The sequence below is a fragment of the Panicum virgatum genome, chromosome 5K, assembly GCF_016808335.1.
Source record: "Panicum virgatum strain AP13 chromosome 5K, P.virgatum_v5, whole genome shotgun sequence".
NCBI classification, from domain to species: Eukaryota; Viridiplantae; Streptophyta; class Magnoliopsida; order Poales; family Poaceae; genus Panicum; species Panicum virgatum.
In genome coordinates this window covers 39,051,437-39,071,348 of record NC_053140.1, presented here as the reverse complement: position 1 = coordinate 39,071,348, position 19,912 = coordinate 39,051,437, and the positions used below count along the sequence as shown (strand labels likewise).

General features: G+C 47.6%; 1 protein-coding gene across 2 annotated transcripts; it reads left to right on the top strand.

Annotated features, from left to right (window-relative positions):
* The first annotated feature begins 15,096 nt into the window (after positions 1-15,096).
* LOC120707392 (very-long-chain aldehyde decarbonylase GL1-11-like) lies at positions 15,097-17,586 on the top strand. 2 transcript variants are annotated; one of them, XM_039992283.1, is made up of 7 exons: positions 15,097-15,468; positions 15,590-15,727; positions 16,154-16,299; positions 16,402-16,521; positions 16,604-16,816; positions 16,921-17,001; positions 17,086-17,586. In XM_039992283.1, exons 1-7 carry the CDS (start codon positions 15,430-15,432, stop codon positions 17,153-17,155), a joined length of 807 nt encoding a protein of 268 aa, XP_039848217.1. In that variant the 5' UTR covers positions 15,097-15,429; the 3' UTR covers positions 17,156-17,586. The 2 variants fall into 2 exon arrangements, with proteins under 2 accessions (XP_039848217.1, XP_039848218.1); XM_039992284.1 differs by lacking the exon at positions 15,590-15,727 and having other exon boundaries at positions 15,158-15,468.
* Positions 17,587-19,912: the final 2,326 nt, after the last annotated feature.

The window sequence follows — 19,912 nt, the reverse complement described above, 5'->3', positions numbered from 1 at the left end:
CGGTTTAACCGACGCTTTCATTTTTCTATACATCGGTTAAACGAAGTCAGCAGAGTCTGGACAAGTCAATACACCGGTTAAACCGACGTGTTTGAATTTAACGTCAGTGCATTAGTCCAGAGTTGGTTTTTCCAGGGTGTTTCAAGGTTCTATACACCGGTTAAACCGACACTGTTTGAATTGGGACGTCGGTGCAATTGGCCAGTGAGATGGTTTTTCCAGGGATTTCTGAAGTTGTTCTCACCGGTTAAACCGACGATGGTTTTGAGTTAACGTCGGTGCAGTTGTCCAGAGACTTGGTTTTTCAGTTGATCAGTGGACAACTACACTCACCGGTTAAACCGATGATACGTCGGTTAATCTGCCCAAGTTGTAACGGCTAGTTTTCAGAAGGGGCAGTTTACATTCATCGGTTAAACCGACGCTGGCTATTGGAGGATTGTCGGATTAACCGGCGCTACGCAGTTTTCTGGCAGCTTTTCTCCAACGGCTCTATTCGTGTGAGCTGCCTATATATACCCCTCCAATGGGTCATTTTGCCTACTCTTAACACCTGGACACATTCATACACTCATACATTGTTGAGAGCCACCTTGAGCTTCATCTTTGACATACTTGTTTCATTCAATCAATCAAGAAGCAAGACTAAGGACTTGAGTAGAGAGAAGCTTGTATGCATTCGTTCTTGGTGATCGGTTCTTGCTCAAGTGAAGGCCCTAGCTTGTTACTCTTGGTGATTGGCATCACCTAGGCGATCTTGGTGATCGAGGTGTTTCTCGCGGAGCTTGCCAAGGATTGTGGGAGCCCGGAGAAGAAGATTGTACGTGGCTTGATCTCCACCACGCCGGGATGGTGAACGGAGACTCTTAGTGAACACCCACGTCTCGGTGACATGGGAGGTGACAAAACTCTTTGTGAGTGTCACAACGTGGATTAGGGGTGTGTGCCAACACATCGATACCACGGGAAAAAATCCGATCGTCTCTTGTCCACTCTCTTTATTCAAGCATTTTCTTTCATGCAATTTATTCATGTGCTTGACTTAGAGATCATAACTTAGCTCTACCTTACTAGGCTCTACTTCTCGTTATTTCACTCATAGCTTGTGTAGGTAGCTTAGTTATCCGGTTGGTGAATTGGTGCCTTACTAGCATTGCATAGGTTAAGGTTGCTTTATTGTGTTTTGAAATTGAAAAAGGCCCAATTCACCCCCCCTCTTGGTTCATCGATCCTTTCACCCCCTCCGTGGGTGTGGTTGGACTTGCTGAGTACGTTTGTACTCACCCCATTCTTAATTTTTACAGAGAAAGATCCAGACTTCGTTCCCAAAGACGTTGAGTAGGGGTTCCGTCCTGCACCCAACCTTGCCTGTGGATAGGGTCACCCGCAGGAAGCTCCGTATGGCGCAAGACTTTGATGACCTCTTTGTAGTTAATGTCGTTGTGTGAGTTTTAGTTGTTATCCTTGCGATAGTGGTGCTTCACTGCCCATTACCGCGTAGAGTTGTACGGTGATGTACCATCTGTTGTAATAAATGTGTTATCAGCCTCCTGTGACTGATATTTGTATCATATTTTAGTCTTCTCTTATGAGGGGACGTTTCAGGTGGTATCAGAGCCGTAGGTTGGCTGTAGGACGTGACCCTAGGATCGAGACCCCTTTTTCGAGCCTTACCATATTAGGACTTTTCTTGCTTAATCTTTTTTCCACTCATACACTCACCATTGACTCTTGCCCTGTTCCAGATGGCTGACAATGGATGGAGTGGCAGAATCTGTCACGCAGAGCCCGGCCTTCCTAAGTTATTGCTACTCAGCCTGAAATGCGCCGGAGTTGTGGACCCACCAGAGTACGTCTACCGGGAGTACGACTCCAGGGGCACCCTTCGCTGTGACATGATGATCTTTGTGGGAAAGAGCACCCGCTACCCTGACGTGGACCCCTGGTTCATCTCCACTACTGGCTTTCGCTTCCCTGACACCTACCGAAAGGCCGCCCGAAAAGCCCTGCGACGCCTGCGTGTGGTCTACAAGCATCATCTTCAGCGGACTCCTATGGGATTTTTCCCGCCTACTGGAGGAAGAGGATGCCCATGAATTTCCCGGATGAGAGGACTTGGGAGAGAAGAAGAAGACCTAGAAGATACGGTCTCCCACCTATCCATCTACCTCACCGGCCTGGATGAACTCTACCGCGAACAGGCGGAACAACTGAAGCACCAAATCCGCAGGGCAGAAAAGGAAATCCAAGAAATGGAGGAACAACGGACAAGAGCCGTACGAGCCAAGTATTCCCTATCCGCTCTCCAAGCCCAATGGCAAGAACACGAGGCTCACAGAGGAGTAGGTGGGTGGATAGGGGTACTCAGACCGAAGATGATGTGATGGAGCAGTGTCTTCCACCAAAGAAGCACCCTATCCAGATCGAGGAAGAGTCCCCATGATAGGAGTAGCACTCCAAGCTAGAACCCCTATCCTAATAATCGTGTATCCATGGAAACTGTACCCCATCATGTTGTAATAATAAGTACCATCTATCCTCTTTGTACCCAAATATTTGTGCAAGCATGTTCACCCTATCTTTGTTTTCAGATGGCTGAGGAAGGATGGACCCAGGGCAATTGCCAAGCTGCACCTGGCTTCCCCAGCCTTTTGATCAACGCCCTAGAAAGCCTTGGCGTTACGGAACGTCCAAGGTATTATAGCAGAGAATACGAACACCATGGTACCCTCCGCTGCAGAGTGATCCTGGTCATCACTAGAAGTGACCGCTACCCCGACATCCAGCCATGGCGAGTGACCGCTACAAGGTTTAGACACCAATACACCTATCCCTTGGCCGTCAGGAAGGCACTCTGTTATCTGTGCCGGATTTTTGAAGGACACCTCGCTCCCACACCAATGAGGTTCTTCCCTCCGGCCATTAGAACCCCAGTTTGGGAAGCTCGTATGAGAAGCCTAGAACGGCGCCGCCATGAAGAAGACCCCCTGTACCAAGTAGCTACCTACCTAGCCTCCTTGGATCAGCTCTTTGACGAGCAAGCCAGCATCCTGAGGGAGCAGACCCATCGAGCCGAGCAAGCAGAGCTCGCGGTAAGACTGCAACAGATCCGGGCAGCCCAAGCCGAGGCAAGAGCCGCAGCCGCGGTCAGCAGCGAAGAGGTTGCCCAGGAGAGCCTCGGGCAGGCCCGGGACCGGCGCATGCAAGAATGGACCAGAAGTGGAACGCCGGTCCCGGCAATTGGGGAAGATCATGTTCTTCTTAGAACGCCCGTCATAGGATGGGGACCACTCTTGAGAACCCCACAAGCCCCGGCCGAGAACCCTGAAGGGTCTACTGCCGCCGCTGAAAGGGAAGCTACTGGACAACTCTTGGAAAATGGGAACCTAGAGAACGGCGAGCAAAGACTGCTCGTTCCCCTGGAAGCACACTCTGAAGATGGCTCGCCCCGCGAGTAGCATGCCCCGAAGTTACCCCAGCCCCTTTGGCTTAAGTTGTACCCTTAAGTGTGACCCTGTACCTAGACGTGTAGTACGCGTTTAGCTTTGTCCCAGTGTGTACCCCCCTTGATGTAATAAAGTTGTGTGTGCTTGTTGTTTGCTAATTTATGTGCTTGTTGTTAGTCTGTGTACTTTTTGGCGGAAGGTAGATTCTGCCTTTTCAAAAATATGAATTAAACAACTTAAAAATCACTTACTCCTAATCCCAATCTCACAAAAACTCTACTAATCTACAGATGGCTTCCCGAAGCGGTACGAGGGCCTCCCACAACCGGACCCCTGCAGCCACTGGCGCGGGAGGACAGCCTAATGGACAGAATCCTCTTCAGCAAGAGCAGGAAGTGAGCCAGAATGGAGGAGAAAACCAAGGAGAAGTGCCACTGCCACCACCACCACCCCTCGGGGACCTGCCATAGATAATACATAATCAGACACTCATACTGGAAACCCTGGCCAATGCCCTCGTCAATAAGCGGCCAAAAGAGCAGACCATGAATGACAAGCTGACAGTTTTCCTGAGAACCAAGCCACCCACCTTTGCCGGATCCAGCAACCCTTTGGATGCAGACGACTGGCTGCGTGTGATGTCACACCCGGTTTTAAGAAGAAAACCGAATGCATAGCTATATGTATGCCAGGATCAAGTTTCATACATATAAAAACATCATAACTGAATATTCAGTAACAATATCACGTAAAAGCAATAATTAAAAGATTATCAGAGTTATACAGCTTATCCTGGAAACGATGGCTTCAACTTCACAGGCAATCGACTGGGGGTTGCGTACGCCTAGAACTCAGCATCATCTTCAAAATCTATATACACCTTCTCTTTCTGAGCAGCAGTAAGCAAGGGTGAGTACACTTATGGTTGGTACTCAGCAAGGCCACAAGAAATAACCAGAATGTGATTTATATCCATCTTTAAGTTTATTAATCATGTGAGGGTCCAAGCCGCTCTTGACCGTGATCACGGCTAACCGGTTAGTTTTAACTCTGCAGAGGTTGTACACTTTCACCACAATCCACGTAAAAGTTCCGAAGAACTTTGAACCCAACCACGCAATGTGCTAGCTAGGCACAATACCACACTTCCGAGGTGTGATTGCATAGGGACGCTACGAGGCTTTTCCAAAGAATCACTATATGTACGCACTGGTCCCTTGCTTTCTGCGGTACCTCAGAAGACGAAGCTTCCTTCACCCGCTCCTCAAAGCTCGATAACCCAAATATCCACCAATCAAACGCCCCTTGCACGACATATAGATCATCTAATTACATAGCCAAGACCAGAGCCATATAGTATTGTGGTTGTACGGTTTTCTTGGGTGGTTCTCCATGTTCGAATTAAATCAAGCACTCTTGTATATAAGCATAGATAGAAAGATGGTTAGGGTCACTTGCCTTTCTCCAATGAAAAGCTACTCCTACTACTCTTCAGCTTTTGCTCACTTGGAACTCTTCATCTTCAATCTTCGAACGGCGATCCTTCTATTCGGAACAATCATCGGGCAAACATACAAAGCAAACAAGAAGATACATCTAAGAACAATACACGAAAACAAAAGAAAGACTTTAAAAGGGCGCACTAAAGGATAGGCGTCACTGCTACGGTTACGAAAGTGCAAGAAATGCGAAAAACAGAGCTAAAACGATGATTCTATGGGTTAAACGGTGAGTCAGGAATTTATTAGTCACCATTAACCAAAGGGTTAAGGACTAACAGAAAAGATTTGCAAGACACAGAAAACTATGCTCATAGAGGATAACAAGGTCATAAAGCTATCGCACACGTTGCAAGGATCACGTGAGCGCGAGAATCGATGAAAACGGAGTTGAAACGAAGAAGTTATGATTAAAATAGGGTTCTAGGGACTTATCTGCGATAGATTTGATAGAAAAGGGGCTAGCTATAAAGAAACCAAGGACTAAAACGAGATTAAACCTAAACTATAGGGGCTAGCTTGCAAAACTACGCACTAAGGATGGCGGGTTCTATTTTGGAAAAGCTCAGGGTGTTTTCCGTAAAGATTTGGACTAAAACAGAAATAGTTTTGAACTGCGATGGACGGAGGGTTGATTTTGGAAAAATGGAGGGGTTTATTTGCAAAAATGACCACAGTTGACCGGTATTTGGTTTAGTTGACTCGGGTCATATTAGATCTGGGAGAATATGTTCAAGAAGAAGTGGCCCGATATGCACCAGAGGAAGTGGGCAATGACGAAAAGAAGAAGGATATGTTCAAGAAGGGACTGAACCCAGAGCTCCGGACCCTGCTTACCCCTCAGATCTACCCGGACTTCAACACTCTGATGAACAAGGCCATTCTCATAGAAAGGGCCAAAGCTGAAGAAAGGAAGGATAACAAGCGCAAGTTTCTGGAAAGCAAGTCCCGCCAGCAGGACCGCTTCCAGAAACCAAGAAGCTTCAGCTACACTGCACCAAGATCTCAGGCCCCAATGCAGTATAGGACCCAGTCTCAGGTGACAGGCCCACATGCCCGTAACACACAGTTCAGGAGCCAGAACACCATGAAGGCCCAGCAGAGCAATGCAAGCCAAGTCACCACCAACAACAGCAATGCTAGGGCCTGTTTCAACTGCCGTGAGACATGGCATTTCATTGCTAACTGCCCGTATGCCAACAACAAGCCGGCAGCCTCAGCCTTCTCCAACTCAGTGAATAGACCAAGGTCAGTTCTGTCAGGTTCCAACCGAGTGCCCATCTGCAACAACAACAACACCAACAACAACAGTCAGCAGGTGAGGCAGCCCCAGCAATCATTTGGACGAGCCCGCGTCAACCACATCAACGCGCAGGAGGCTCAAGGAGCTCAGGGCGTAGTGCTCGGTGAGTACCTAGTCAGCTCAGCTCTTACAACAGTATTATTTGATTCTGGAGCATCACACTCGTTCATATCCTCAAGTTTTGTGGAAAAGCACAATATACCTACAGTACTACTAAAAATACCCCTATTAACCCGGACGCCTGGAGGTGACATCAAGTGTCAACTAGGTTGTCTAGGGGTAAGGATCAATTTAAGTGGGGTAGAATTTTTAGCAGATTTAGTAGTACTAAAGTCCAAGGGAATAGACGTGATCCTTGGAATGGACTGATTAAGCCGACACAATGGTCTCATAGGTTGTACTGACAAGGTGGTACACCTAACGAACCCAAAAGGAGTACGAGTGACCTGCCATACCCGGGGAAGTGGATCCGACCCAATGGTGTTTAGCATGGAAGCCAAGTCCTTGGAAGAAGTCCCGGTAGTAAACGAATACCCAGATGTTTTCCCTGAAGAACTTCCTGGAATGCCACTAGATAGGGATATAGAGTTTGCCATCAACCTTGTCCCTGGAACCTCTCCTATAGCCAAGAGACCCTATAGGATGGCAGCCTCTGAGTTGGCAGAGTTAAAGAAGCAACTGGAAGAACTAGAATAAATTGGCTTCATTAGACCAAGCCCGTCGCCTTGGGGAGCCCCAGTCCTATTTGTCAAGAAGAAGGATGGGAGTATGAGGTTGTGTGTAGATTATCATGCACTGAACGAAGTTACCATCAAGAATAAGTACCCCCTCCCCAAGATTGATGACCTTTTCGATCAACTAAAAGGAGCCAAGTACTTCTCCAAGATTGATCTGAGGTTAGGATATTTTCAGTTCAAGATTAGAGAAAGTGACATTCCAAAGACAACTTTTGTCACCCGTTACGGGCAGTTTGAATTTACGGTGATGTCTTTTGGACTCACCAATGCACCTGCTTATTTCATGAATCTCATGAACAAGGGTTTATGGACGAGTTAGATAAGTTTGTCGTAGTCTTTATCGACGACATACTTATTTACTCCAAGAGTGTTCAGGAACACGAGCAACATCTGCGGGTAGTATTGGAAAAGCTGAGAGTACATAAACTATATGCCAAATTCAGCAAGTGTGAATTCTGGCTCGAGAAAGTAGCTTTCCTTGGTCATATTCTGACCGCAGAAGGAGTAGCTGTGGACCCTGAGAAGGTCGAAGCAGTCTCCAACTGGCAACAACCGACCAATGTTAGTGAAATCAGAAACTTTCTTGGATTAGCTGGGTATTATCGGAGGTTCATTGAAGGATTTTCCAAGATAGCCCGACCCATGACAGAGCTGCTCAAGAAGGATAAGAAATTCACCTGGACAGAGTCATGCGAAAGAAGTTTTCAAGAATTTGAAGAATAAGTTGACAACCGCCCCAGTGCTGACCCTACCAGATATTCATCGGGACTTTGTCATCTATTGCGATGCATCCCGACAAGGATTAGGATGTGTCCTCATGCAGGACGGGAAGGTAGTGGCTTATGCTTCCCGATAGCTCAGGCCTCATGAGCAGAACTACCCAACACATAATCTGGAGTTTGCAGCCGTAGTGCATGCCCTCAAGATTTGGAGGCATTATCTAATTGGAAATAAGTGCGAGATCTATACCAACCATAAGAGTTTGAAGTATATTTTCACCCAGCCAGATTTAGACTTAAGGCAAAGAAGGTGGTTAGAACTGGTTAAGGATTATAATGTAGAAATTCATTACCACCCTAGCAAAGCTAATGTGGTAGCCGATGCCTTAATCTGGAAATCTTATGGACCCAAGGATGCCCATCTGCAGGAAGAAATGGCATGATTGAATGTGCACATTGTCCCTCAAGGTTTCATTCGCAAGATGAGCATTCAACCCACTCTGGAGGACAAAATTAGAAAAGCCCAAAGTTCGGACAAGGACTTGATGGAAATCCGAATGCAGACTGGAGAAAATAAGGCACCAGATTTTAGAGTGGATAATGAGGGAACTTTATGGTATAAAAATAGGATTTGTGTGCCCCAGGAAGGAGACTTCCGGCAAATAATCATGGATGAAGCCCATAACTTGGCCTACTACATCCACCCAGGATCCACCAAGATGTATATGAACTTAAAACAAAAATATTGGTGGGAGGGAATGAAGGCAGATATTGCACGGTTTGTCGCCCATTGTGATACTTGTCAAAGGATCAAGGCCGAACATCAGAAGCCAGCAGAATTGTTGCAACCCCTACCCATCCCAGTTTGGAAATGGGATGAGATAGGAATGGATTTTGTAGTGGGTTTGCCCAGAACACAGAAAGGACATGACTCCATATGGGTAATAGTGGACCGACTCAGTAAAGCGGCTCATTTCATACCCGTGCGGACCAATTACGGTGGAGAAAAGCTAGCTAAGCTTTATGTGGAAAATATAGTAAAGTTACATGGTGTGCCTAGCAGAATTGTTTCAGATAGAGGGACCCAATTCACCTCTAGATTTTGGAAAAGATTGCATAAAGCCATGGGCAACAAATTGGATTTCAGCTCCGCTTATCACCCATAAACGGATGGCCAAATAGAAAGGGTAAATCAGATTATAGAGGATATGTTGAGAGCATGTGTGCTTACCTATGGCAAGGATTGGGAGCAGAGTTTACCCTATGCGGAATTTTCATACAACAACGGTTATCAAGCAAGCCTGGGCATGTCACCATTCGAGGCCCTTTATGGGAGAAAATGCAAAACTCCCCTGATGTGGTCAGAAGTTGGAGAACGTGCCCTAGTCGGACCCGCACTCATAAAGAAAGCAGAAGAAAGAGTGGCCGAGATTAGAGAAAAGCTGAAGGCCGCCCAGTCTCGACAGAAGAGCTACGCAGACAAAAAGAGACGAGAAATAAGCTTCAACCCGGGAGAGTTCGTGTACCTTAAGGTTTCACCCATTCGGGGAACCCGAAGATTTCAAGTACAAGGAAAGTTGGCCCCTCGGTACATTGGACCGTACCAAGTTCTGAAGAAAGTCGGAGCCGTAGCATACCGTCTGGAGCTACCGGAAGAAATGTCAGATATACACCCAGTGTTTCATGTCTCACAACTAAGAAGGTGTTTAAGGGTACCCGGGATAGAACACGTACCAGTAGAAGTGACAGATTTGCAGCCAGACCTACGATACCAGGAAATACCGGTCAAGATCCTGGACACTGTCACTAGGATGACAAGAAACTCCGAAGTACGGATTTGCATAGTTCAGTGGAGCAGACACGGAATAGAAGAATCTATATGGGAACGTGAAGATGCTCTGAAGAAGGAGTTTCCCCATCTCTTTAGGAGCCAGCCGAATTTCGAGGACGAGATTCCTTTTAAGTGGGGTAGGTTTGTAACGCCCGCGTTTTTCAATCCATAAAAAGTCACCCTCTAAACCACTCGTTGATTTGCAAAACCTTTTTTTTCGCCGACCGTACCCCTCCCTCTTTTTCCTCGCCCCCATCCCATCCCGCACCGCTTGGCTGCCTGTCGCCCGCGCACGACCGCCGACCGCGAATCTCGCCGGTGTGCTCTCTCTCTCTCTCCCTTTTTCTTTTTCTTCATTTTCTTTTCCCCTTTTTCTTTTTTTCTTTTCCCTCCTCCTTCCTTCTCCTTCTTCCTGCTTCTGTCCTCTCCTGCACGCGCGGCGCGCCGAGCGCGCCTAGCCCGCGCGCCCCGCCTTCCCTGGCCCGTGCACCCAGCCGCGCCGAGCACCCCCCTGGGCCGTGCGCACGCGCGCGCACACGCACCGCCGCTGCCTCCCTCTGCTCGCACCGCGCGAACCGCTGCTGCGCACGCATGCGCTTGCCCGCGCGCGCGTCTGTGCCCCGCCACGGCCGCCTGTCCATGCACCGCACGCGTTCCACGCGATCCCGAAGCTCGCCGCGCCGCCCGCTGGTCAGCACCACCGCCGCCTTCCTGTGCCCGCCTTCGCCACCGGCCGTTCCTGTGCCCTGCCCACGCACACGCGCGCATTGCTCGCACAGCGCCGCCGCCTCGCTGCTCGGCGACAAGCACAACACCCGGGGCCCCTCCACGTGCTCGTCTCCCCACCCCTGCGCGCCCGCCTCTGCCGAGCAGTCGTGTCGCCGCCACGAATCGCACCGCCGTCGCGCTGCGACACGGAGTGCCATTAATGGCCGCGAGCTACCCCGCTGGACGCCCGACGCGCCCCACCGCCTTACCCCACCTATAAAGGGGCCCTCGACGTCGCCCACCACCGCCACAACTTGCCCCGCCACTGCTAGCCGCCTCCTCTAGCTCGCTGCGCCGCCGCCACGGCACCACAGCCCACCGTCCGCCCACCGCAGTCGAGCCACCTTCACAAGCCGCCCCAGCCCAAGGTGAGCACGGGGATGGAATCCCCTCACTCTCCTCTACATTTCCACTCTATCCCCGGCCGCCGCCGCACCCCACAGTGCCGCCACCACGAACACCGACAGCCGGCCGCCGCCCACCGCCGTGGCGACGCCTCCACGGGCCGCCTCCTCCCGAATCAGGGGGGAATCGATCCCCCGCGGGCCCCTCTCCCTTTCCCCTCTAGTTCCGGCCGCCCCCGTGGCCCAGGCCACTGGCGAGGGCCAACACTGGTGCCCAGGCGCGCCTCCCCTGTTCTGCGGGATGGGAGGAGGAAGAAGAAGGGGCTATTTTGCCCAAAAGCCCCTCCCTTTCCTTTTATTCTATTAAGAGTCCTTCCACTCTCTAATCTTTTTGCAAAAGAAACCCTCTCCTTTATTATATTCACAAATAAACCCTCCACCATATAAATGTATTTACAAATAAACCCCTACCATTTTTTAGAATAGCCCGAACATTCCCCAAAACTCCAATCAAGTCCTTTTGCTAATTACAAACAAGTCCCTGGACCCTTATTTAACTCTAACCACTCCTCTAACCTATCATTTCATGTGCCAAAAATCCTCCTATCGCCCCAAAACTTTACCATGCCTTTCACAACATAATTTTGGCCATGCCATTAGAAAACCGCCCAAAAATATTACTCCTATCCCCATATCTTAATTGTTTCTGATTCGAGCTCATCGATAAAACTTTTATTTCTTTTTTCTTGATTGCGTGCTTCTTTGTGTGCGTCGTAGATCACGGTGTGAACGAACGAGAACCCATCGACGAGCAGTACTACGAGCAAGCGAACAAGGACCAGTTCCGCGACCTCGAACCCGAAGGACAGTACCTCGATCAGGACTTCCCGGAAGGCTTTGAGAACGGCAAGATCAATCACATCCTTTGATGCATATTTTTTCTCGATTTTATAAACACAACCTATTGGCCTGTTTTACAAAACTGTATATGTTTTGACTGCTGAAAACATGGTTGGATAGCCACCCTTTGATTTGTTATAACCATTCCTTGACCACCTAGATTAATGTCTGAATGTGATTTGTTTGGACATTAATCGCTGCTAGAACGCTTAGGACCTTAAACACGGTACAACTTATTTTATAAAAAGAAAATGTGTGAGTGTGTGTGGGAAGGGAAAATGTGGAATTTCTGAAAGATGAGTTTAGACGGGATGGATTGCACTTCTGTGTGAATTGCCAAATGGTGTGCTCGTACCTGTGTGGTTGAGCAAGGAAGGGAGATATCCATCTGGTCACAATTAAGGACCGAGTTGGTGTGTCATCTTGCCTAACTCCACTATCGTGCAAACCACTCGACCGTTGTATGGGCACCGGCTTAGCATAAATCTCACTAGTTAATCTGATAGCCATCAGGAGAGCTGAGAGCAACGGGTGACCATGGAGAAGGGATAAGCTCTGTGTGACTGATGCCCCGATTAAACCTTGGTGATAGGTCAATGGCCCCTTTGTGGATCCCGTGGTGGCTAGTCAGGTCTAGCTAAGGTGGGTAATGGCTTTGATGGGATCTGCACCGACACTAAGGTGATCGTGCTGGGGTACCCCGCTTGTGGGTAAAGTTGCACACCTCTGCAGAGTTAAAATCTATTCGAATAGTCGTGCCCACGGTACTGGGCGAGTTACGATATGGTCACACAACTAGTGTTTCTTCTGGGAATTGATGGGTTGGCATGAGTTGTTTTGGAAAAGTGTCCGGCAGTTGTGCCGTGTGCTACGGCGGATGAGGAGTCTGGTAGCAATCTAAAACTTGGATCCTGTGTGGATCAATCCTGTGTTACTCAGTGCAAGATAATTGCTATTGAAAACCCCTTTCTTTCAAATAAACCCCTGCATAATAATTGTCTTTCCGCAAATTAAACCCTAGCCTTATCTTTGATTTACCCTGTGCATTAAATTATGTTTATACCCCCTCCGTGGGTGTGGTTGGATTTGCTGAGTACGTTTGTACTTACCCCATTCTTAATTTTTACAGAGGAAGATCCAGACTTTGTTCCCGAAGACGTTGAGTAGGGGTTCCGTCCTGCACCCAACCTTGCCTATAGATAGGGTCACCCGCAGGAAGCTCCGTATGGCGCAAGACTCTGATGACCTCTTCGTAGTTAATGTCGTTGTGTGGGTTTTAGTTGTTATCCTCGCGATAGTGGCGCTTCACTGCCTATTACCATGTAGAGTTGTACGGTGATGTACCATCTGTTGTAATAAATGTGTTATCAGTCTCTTGGGACTGATATTTGTATCACATTTAAGTCTTCTCTTATGAGAGGACGCTTCATCTTTATTAGTCCCAATTGGTGTTACAATCCGGAACTAAAGATCCATCTATAGTCCCGGTTGGAGGCTCTAACCAGGACTAAAGGACCCTTCCCCAACCAGGAGTAAAGGGGGTTCCATAAGTTGCTTTAAAAAGAAAGCATCCCAAGTAGAATCACATGTGTTGTGTAGATTGGGTGGTAAGAAAGTTACACACTAGGTAGAAGGTCATGAGTTTGAGTCTTGGGTGCAGAATTTTTTTTTTGCGAGAAAGGACTGTAACTTAGGCCCTGTTTAGTTCTCAAAAAATTTCCTACAGTACCCGTCACATCAAATTTTTGGACATATACATGGAGCATTAAATGCAGTTGAAAAAATAACTAATTACACAGTCTAACTGATTAGCACGAGATGAATCTTTTAAGCCTAATTAGTCCATGATTAGACATTATTTGTCAAGTAACAACGAAATGTGCTACAGTACCAAAACCCAAACTTTTTCGCGAACTAAGCACAGCCTTATATTGAAAACAAAGGCACAGCGCAAACCTTTCTTACAGAAAGGACCCTGAGGCACCATGAAAATACAACAAGGTCCCTACCGCTACTATTAATCTTCTTTCTTAGAAGATGCATCTTCCTTAAAAAAACGCCGCCACCGGAAGTCCACCATGCGCTAAGAGTGGCATTTGAGCTTCAACACGCCATTCATCACCTTTCCAACTCAAAGAGTGGACTTACAACCTTGGTAGGCTGGAGGAGATACTTGATATGCGAACACAGCCGTCAGCTCCTTCGAATCGGCCCTAAATCCGCTGGCTACCACATCAACCGAGAAGACAAGAACAACTCCCCAACTCCGAGGAAACCACGACAGACAACAACTCCGAAGAACACACATAATGCCCTACCAACCTCACAGGCCAAACCAACGAACCAGAGGTTACCTGGAATGACCTGGAGAACCAAAATCAACTCCGACTCATCGCCGGCGGCGACAGGAAGCGAAAGGAATAGCTGCCTAACCCTAGTCCGGCGGTGGAGCTAGGGTTTGCCGGTTGCATTGCACGGGTCCTTTAGTCCCGATCTGGTTTTGGAGCCAGGACTAAAGGGGTTTGGAACCGGGTCAAAAACCCTACCGGTGCACCTCGCTCTTTCCTTCCCTTATTATCTTGCAGCAAAAAAAAACGAAGGTTCACATGTGCTGAAGATCGTAGATGGATCAGCTAATCTATTACCTACTTTCAAAGTTAAGAGAACTATAGTTGCTCAAAAAAATGAAGTCAAGAGAATTATGCATACCTAGGGGTAGTTTTATGTTACTTGACAAAAAAAAGTTCATGCGAGCCCGTATTGAACTTGCAATAATGTCTATGTAGGGTACTTCGTTATATGGATGTTTGATCGTTGTTAAATGCACTTGCTTGTAATACAAGTTTCTCTCTTCTAGTGAGGGCAGTAATGGCCTTAGTTTTTCTTGATTAGTACAGAAATACTCCCTCCGTTCCAAATTATGAGTCAAACCATTTTAAAATTTGACCAAAACTATAGAGAGAAATATAAAGATTTATAACATCAAATAGGTGCACTACGAAAATATAGCTAACAAAAAATCTAATGATACTTAATTAGTATTATAAATATTATTATCTTGTCATATAAATTTGATCAAACTTGAATAACTTTGACTCTCCAAGATTCTTGAAATGACTTATAATTTAAAACGGATGAAGTATTAGTACAAATTAAACATCTATGTTTGTCAAATTGATGAAAGAAGCCCCTCTTCGTCCTTTTTAACATGATAAGAATACATCATTGTATTCTATAAATGATAAATACATTTCCAAATAGAAAATTTATTAAATGCAAACTAATATTTTCGTGCAAACTATGAAAACCGGAGTACTCAGATAGCACTCCAGAGGTACCGACAGACGAGAAAGCTGGCGGCTTGCTTGTCTCGGCTCGGCCAAACCAGCTGTAAGCATCTGTCCGTTCTCCGTGGCATTTTCCGAAACCGTCCAGAGGCCCAACAAAGCCCATGTGTCCGCCCGCCCGCCGCCTTGCTATTGCTAGGGTTCGATTCGCCGCCCATCCCCCCACGACCACAGTCCAGCGGGACGTGCGTGCGCGAGAGACACAGCCGGCTGTCATCACTCATCACACGCGCAGCACTCGGAAGGAATCGCGCACCCCCCCCCCCCCTCGTGATTTTCTATCCGCGCCGCTGGCTGCCTCTGCCGCCCCTCCCGCTCGATCGAGATCTCCACCGCAGCCGAGATCCATTGCGCCGCGGCCGGCGAGCGCCGCGGCGGCCGAGATCCGCTGCCTCAGCGCGGGGGAGCCGGAGCCCGGCAGCACCACCGCAGAAACAGAACCCCGTCGGAGCTGAAGCAGAAGAAAAAAAAAAATCCAACCTCGTCTTCTTCGCCGGGCCGGCGGCAAGGGCCCAACCCCGCAATCAATCCTACAATGGCGGCGCCCGTGTCCGCCCTGGAGTCCGCTTGGCAGGTATGCCCATTATCCTCTCTCTCTCCCTCTCCCGCTCCGTCTGCTCTCTCGGCTCACGCCATATCTCTGCTCTCTCTCTGCTCACTCCGCGTCCCCGCTGTTCGGGAAACGATGCGTGCAGCTCGTGATCGCCAACTTCACCGAGTTCCAGCTCGCCACCGTCGTCACCTTCCTGCTCCACGAGTCCGTCTTCTTCCTCTCCGGCCTCCCCTCCCTCCTTTTCGAGCGGTTCGGCCTCTTCGCCAAGTACAAGATCCAGGTAGTCCTTTTTGTTTCGCTGCAGGCAGCGCCCGGGCTGTAGTGTGCGCGATCTGTAGGACCTTGCAATAGTATTGCTTCTGCTGTTCACGAATCTAATTTGGCCTTCCCTATCAATCGGCATTGACCTGTTCCATACGAAAGTAGGCACCACCCAGCACTAATCCTATTTACCGAGAATTTCTGCTACGATTTGCACTGGAATGTGATGCCTGGATCTCACCGTCAAAGAGAACATGCATTGCTATGAGATTTTGGTCCCAGTTTATAGCGTTCAAGAGTGACTTGTCCTTTTCTCCTTTATTTTTGGTGATATAAATAATGTTTCATGTGTTGGAGCTAAGTAAAATCATTGAGCACCTATACTTCATATCTTGCTACTACTGCATCTGGCTTCCTCAACAAAAAATTGTGTGCGTGTTTGCAGAAGAAGAGCAACACCTCTGCTTATCAAAACAGATGCGTCCTGCGTCTCATTCTCTACCATGTCTGTGTGAACTTGCCTGTCATGATTTTCTCCTACCCTGCCTTCAAATTCATGGGCCTTAGGAGCTCTCTTCCTCTTCCACACTGGTAGAGATTCATTCCCTCGTCCTTTTACTCAGCCCACATTATTATGCATCAGCATCAACTGGAAGAACAAAATGTTTGACATGCTACCTATATTTTCTGCAGGACGGTTGTTGTATCTCAAGTTCTTTTCTACTTTGTACTCGAGGATTTTATATTCTATTGGGGGCACCGGGCACTGCACACCAAATGGCTGTACAAGCATGTCCACAGTGTCCACCACGAGTAAGCAATATTGCTTCACTACACTACATCTTAAGGTACTGTTTTTGTATCAGTCAGTCTATGACACAGCAAATCTGTGCAGATATGCCACACCCTTTGGGTTAACTTCTGAATATGCCCACCCTGCTGAAATTTTGTTCCTGGGATTCGCCACGGTTGTTGGTCCTGCTCTTACTGGCCCTCATTTGTTCACCCTATGGCTTTGGATGGTGTTGAGGGTATTGGAGACAGTTGAAGCTCACAGCGGCTACCACTTCCCATGGAGCCCATCAAATTTCCTTCCACTGTATGGCGGGTAAGTAAGCTAGAGCATTATCTCCCATGAAAGTAGTTGTATCGATGGTACAGGAATTGTTTGAATTTCAACGTTTAACACTACTGAAATTTCATCATGAACAGCTCGGACTTCCATGACTACCATCACCGTGTGCTCTACACCAAGTCAGGGAACTATGCCTCGACTTTTGTTTACATGGACTGGTTCGAATCTGTTTCCATTAGCATTGTTATGCCGAGTCGAATGAACTACCATACATGCGGAGCCCTTTAACTGTTGTGTTTCAGGTTGTTTGGGACAGACAAGGATTACCGCAAGGCAAAGGCTGTTGAGGAGAACGAAGGGAAGAACCTGTAGATCGCCAGACATCAGCAGCACTGGTAGCTAGCCGCCATGCAGAGAATTCAACGATTGAGACTGCTATATCTGTGTGTATGGCTAGCCTGTTGTGCATGACCACATGGGCAACAACTTTCCGTCCAGAATCAGCCGCATGCATCGCATCAATGATGTATTCCCGTATGCATGTATGCTTGCGTGTTGCAACTTCTTAGGCTAGATCAGTGGTGCTTGATCGGTCTTCGAATTAACTCAACTGTTTCAGTTTGTTGGCTGCTGGTTCTTTTGCAAATATTGTCACTTGTACCGAGCAGAGGCATCTTTGTCAGACCTAGCTATAGTACATCTGTATAATGTATCTGATAGATGTACTGGGCTTGGCAGAGAAACTATTGTCATGCAGAACCCATCCATTTAAAGAGTGCTAATGTTGTACATGCCAGTTATAACATTTCTTGCGCTTTTACAAACTTGATGAAGATTCACAGTGAACAGCAGAAAAAATAAATGCAAAAAGAAAATAAGGTATATATGTACAACTATACTGCAAAAGAAACTGAGGACAAAAGAACGAAAAAGAGGGGAAGTTCAGACTTGTTATCCGTGCTCCTTTGGTTCTGAATTTTACCCTGCCTCTGCCGCCGAGGCGATCTCAAGCTCAGCCAGTAAAGACTACTGCTGTCTACTCCATGCTAAGAGTCTGTTTGGCAGAGCTCCGGCTCCTCCAAAAATAGCTCTGGTTCGGGCTTTCTCTGGTGGAGATGAAACTGTTTTGAAAAATGTTTGACAAAACAGCTTCTTCAGATTGTTTATAATACGTATGAAAGGTAAAATGTCCATACTATCCTTCTTTTTCTATTTTGTTTTTTTCCTTTTTTCTTTCCTTTTTTACTTTTCTTTTCTTCATTCTCTTTCCTCCTTATCTCTTCCCCTGTGTTGCCTCCTGCGGCCTGCTTCCTGCGCCACGTCGTCACATCCCTCCCGGCCGCCCGCAGCCTCTGTCCGCAGTCGCCGCCAGCCACCTTCTCCCTGCGGCCGTCGCCGGCTACCTCCTCCCCGCGGCCATCGCCAACCCCCTCCTACTTGCGGCCGCCACCAGCCACATCCTCCCCACTGCTGCAGGCCATGCCCCCGCGGGCGCCGCTAACCACCTCCTCCCCGCGGTCCGCGGGCCGACGGGCCCCGCCCGAGGCAGGGCTGGCAAAGGACATGCTGGAGCCGCGTGGAGCTACGTTTCCTGGCGCAACGGTAAACCGAGCCCTTGACTCGCGTCTTGATCGGGGACGCCCAGCCCAATAGACGACTGGTGGGCCCCTGTCGCTCAGCACCATAGAGGAGGTGGAGACCACAGCACAGGTCATGAGGTTAATCCAACCGCCAGTCCTCAAGTCCTGAACCCTAATCCGATCTAGAGAGGGGGCGCTGCCGCAGTGGGAAGCCCGCCGACGCCAGCGTCCTCACCACAGCGAGGATGTTCCTGTCGCTGGACGTCACTGCGCCTCACCGCCGGTCGCCACTGCACTGCACTGCACCGGCGGACTCCATCCTCGCCAGCGCTCTCGGCATCGCCATCAGCCTCGTCGCCGACCATGGCCGGTTTCTTCTTCAAGAACCAGTTTGTAACCTTTCCAATCTAGTGCTAGACGGTCCTAAAGGTTCTAACAACAAGCCCTAGCCATAAAGCACACAATATTTTCAGGAGATCGAATCATTTGATCACTCTGTACCAAAAGTTGCCAGATGCCGATTTGTGAGTAAGAATACAGCAGATGAGAAAAAAAGCTCATCAATAAGCAATGAAGCTGCCCTCGACGGTGCCCCCCCTGAATCATTTGCCGGCATTGTTGCCGAAACATCAATGTCTCGCCGGCTCGCCGCCGCCGCAGATGACATCGACGCGAGCCAAGGAGTGACGGCACGAGTACGTCGCAGGCTCGCGGTTGCATGCATCTACTGATCTCCTCCAGATTTAGCCAAAAATAAATAAAAGAAAACTCACCGGCTTTGCTAAGCAGGAGGAAGCCCCTGGGAGGTTCTCCGCATCGGTTAAGCAATAAGGAATTCAGGATTATATATTATTAAGATACAAGTACTTAGGGAAGTCAATCAAGGGAGCGGTCAGCCAGGGTGGCCGTCAATCAGCCAGATGGACGTGTGGTGCCAAACTTCTACCATTCGAAGCTAAGTATAAAATTTTAAAAGAACTATGATTTGAAATTCTTTTAGAAGTAAACTTTGACATTAGCTTCCCTCAGATTAAAATATATCAATTGTTATTACCTTTAAGACATAGTACTAAATGTCAGTATCGGATTAAAAGATATTTACAAAGTACAATTTTATAAACTTTGAAACATTAGCATGCATATTATTTAGCGAATTTATAAAATTACAAACTCTAACTACTCGAAACTTAAAATAGTGCATTTTCTAATATTGGTATTACAAATAGCAAACATTTAGACTTTTTCAAAGTTAAACGTTTTCAATTTTAGCTATTAATAGCAAAATAATCATACAGGCTAATAATATAAAAATTATACTAATAATGGATTCATCATGAAACCAACTATTGTAACATGTAACCTTTTTTGTTTGAAATAATTTTTTTAGAGATTGGCTAAAGTTGAAAAAGTTTGATTTTGAAAAAAAAACTAAACGTAGCTATATTCTGGGACAAAGGGAGTTTCTTTTTCTAGAATCAATAGTTTTTTCTGTTTCAAAAATCACTTTTATCCTTAAAATTGACTTTTTCTCCTATATGTATAGCAACGG

What these genes read in the sequence shown, in the direction of transcription:
- LOC120707392 (XM_039992283.1), top strand. Translation starts at nt 15,430, where the DNA reads ATGGCGGCGCCCGTGTCCGCCCTGGAGTCCGCTTGGCAG. An exon ending in GTCCACAGTGTCCACCACGA is followed by an intron (nt 16,522 to 16,603) that starts GTAAGCAATATT and finishes AAATCTGTGCAG; the next exon opens with ATATGCCACACCCTTTGGGT. An exon ending in TTCCTTCCACTGTATGGCGG is followed by an intron (nt 16,817 to 16,920) that starts GTAAGTAAGCTA and finishes CATCATGAACAG; the next exon opens with CTCGGACTTCCATGACTACC.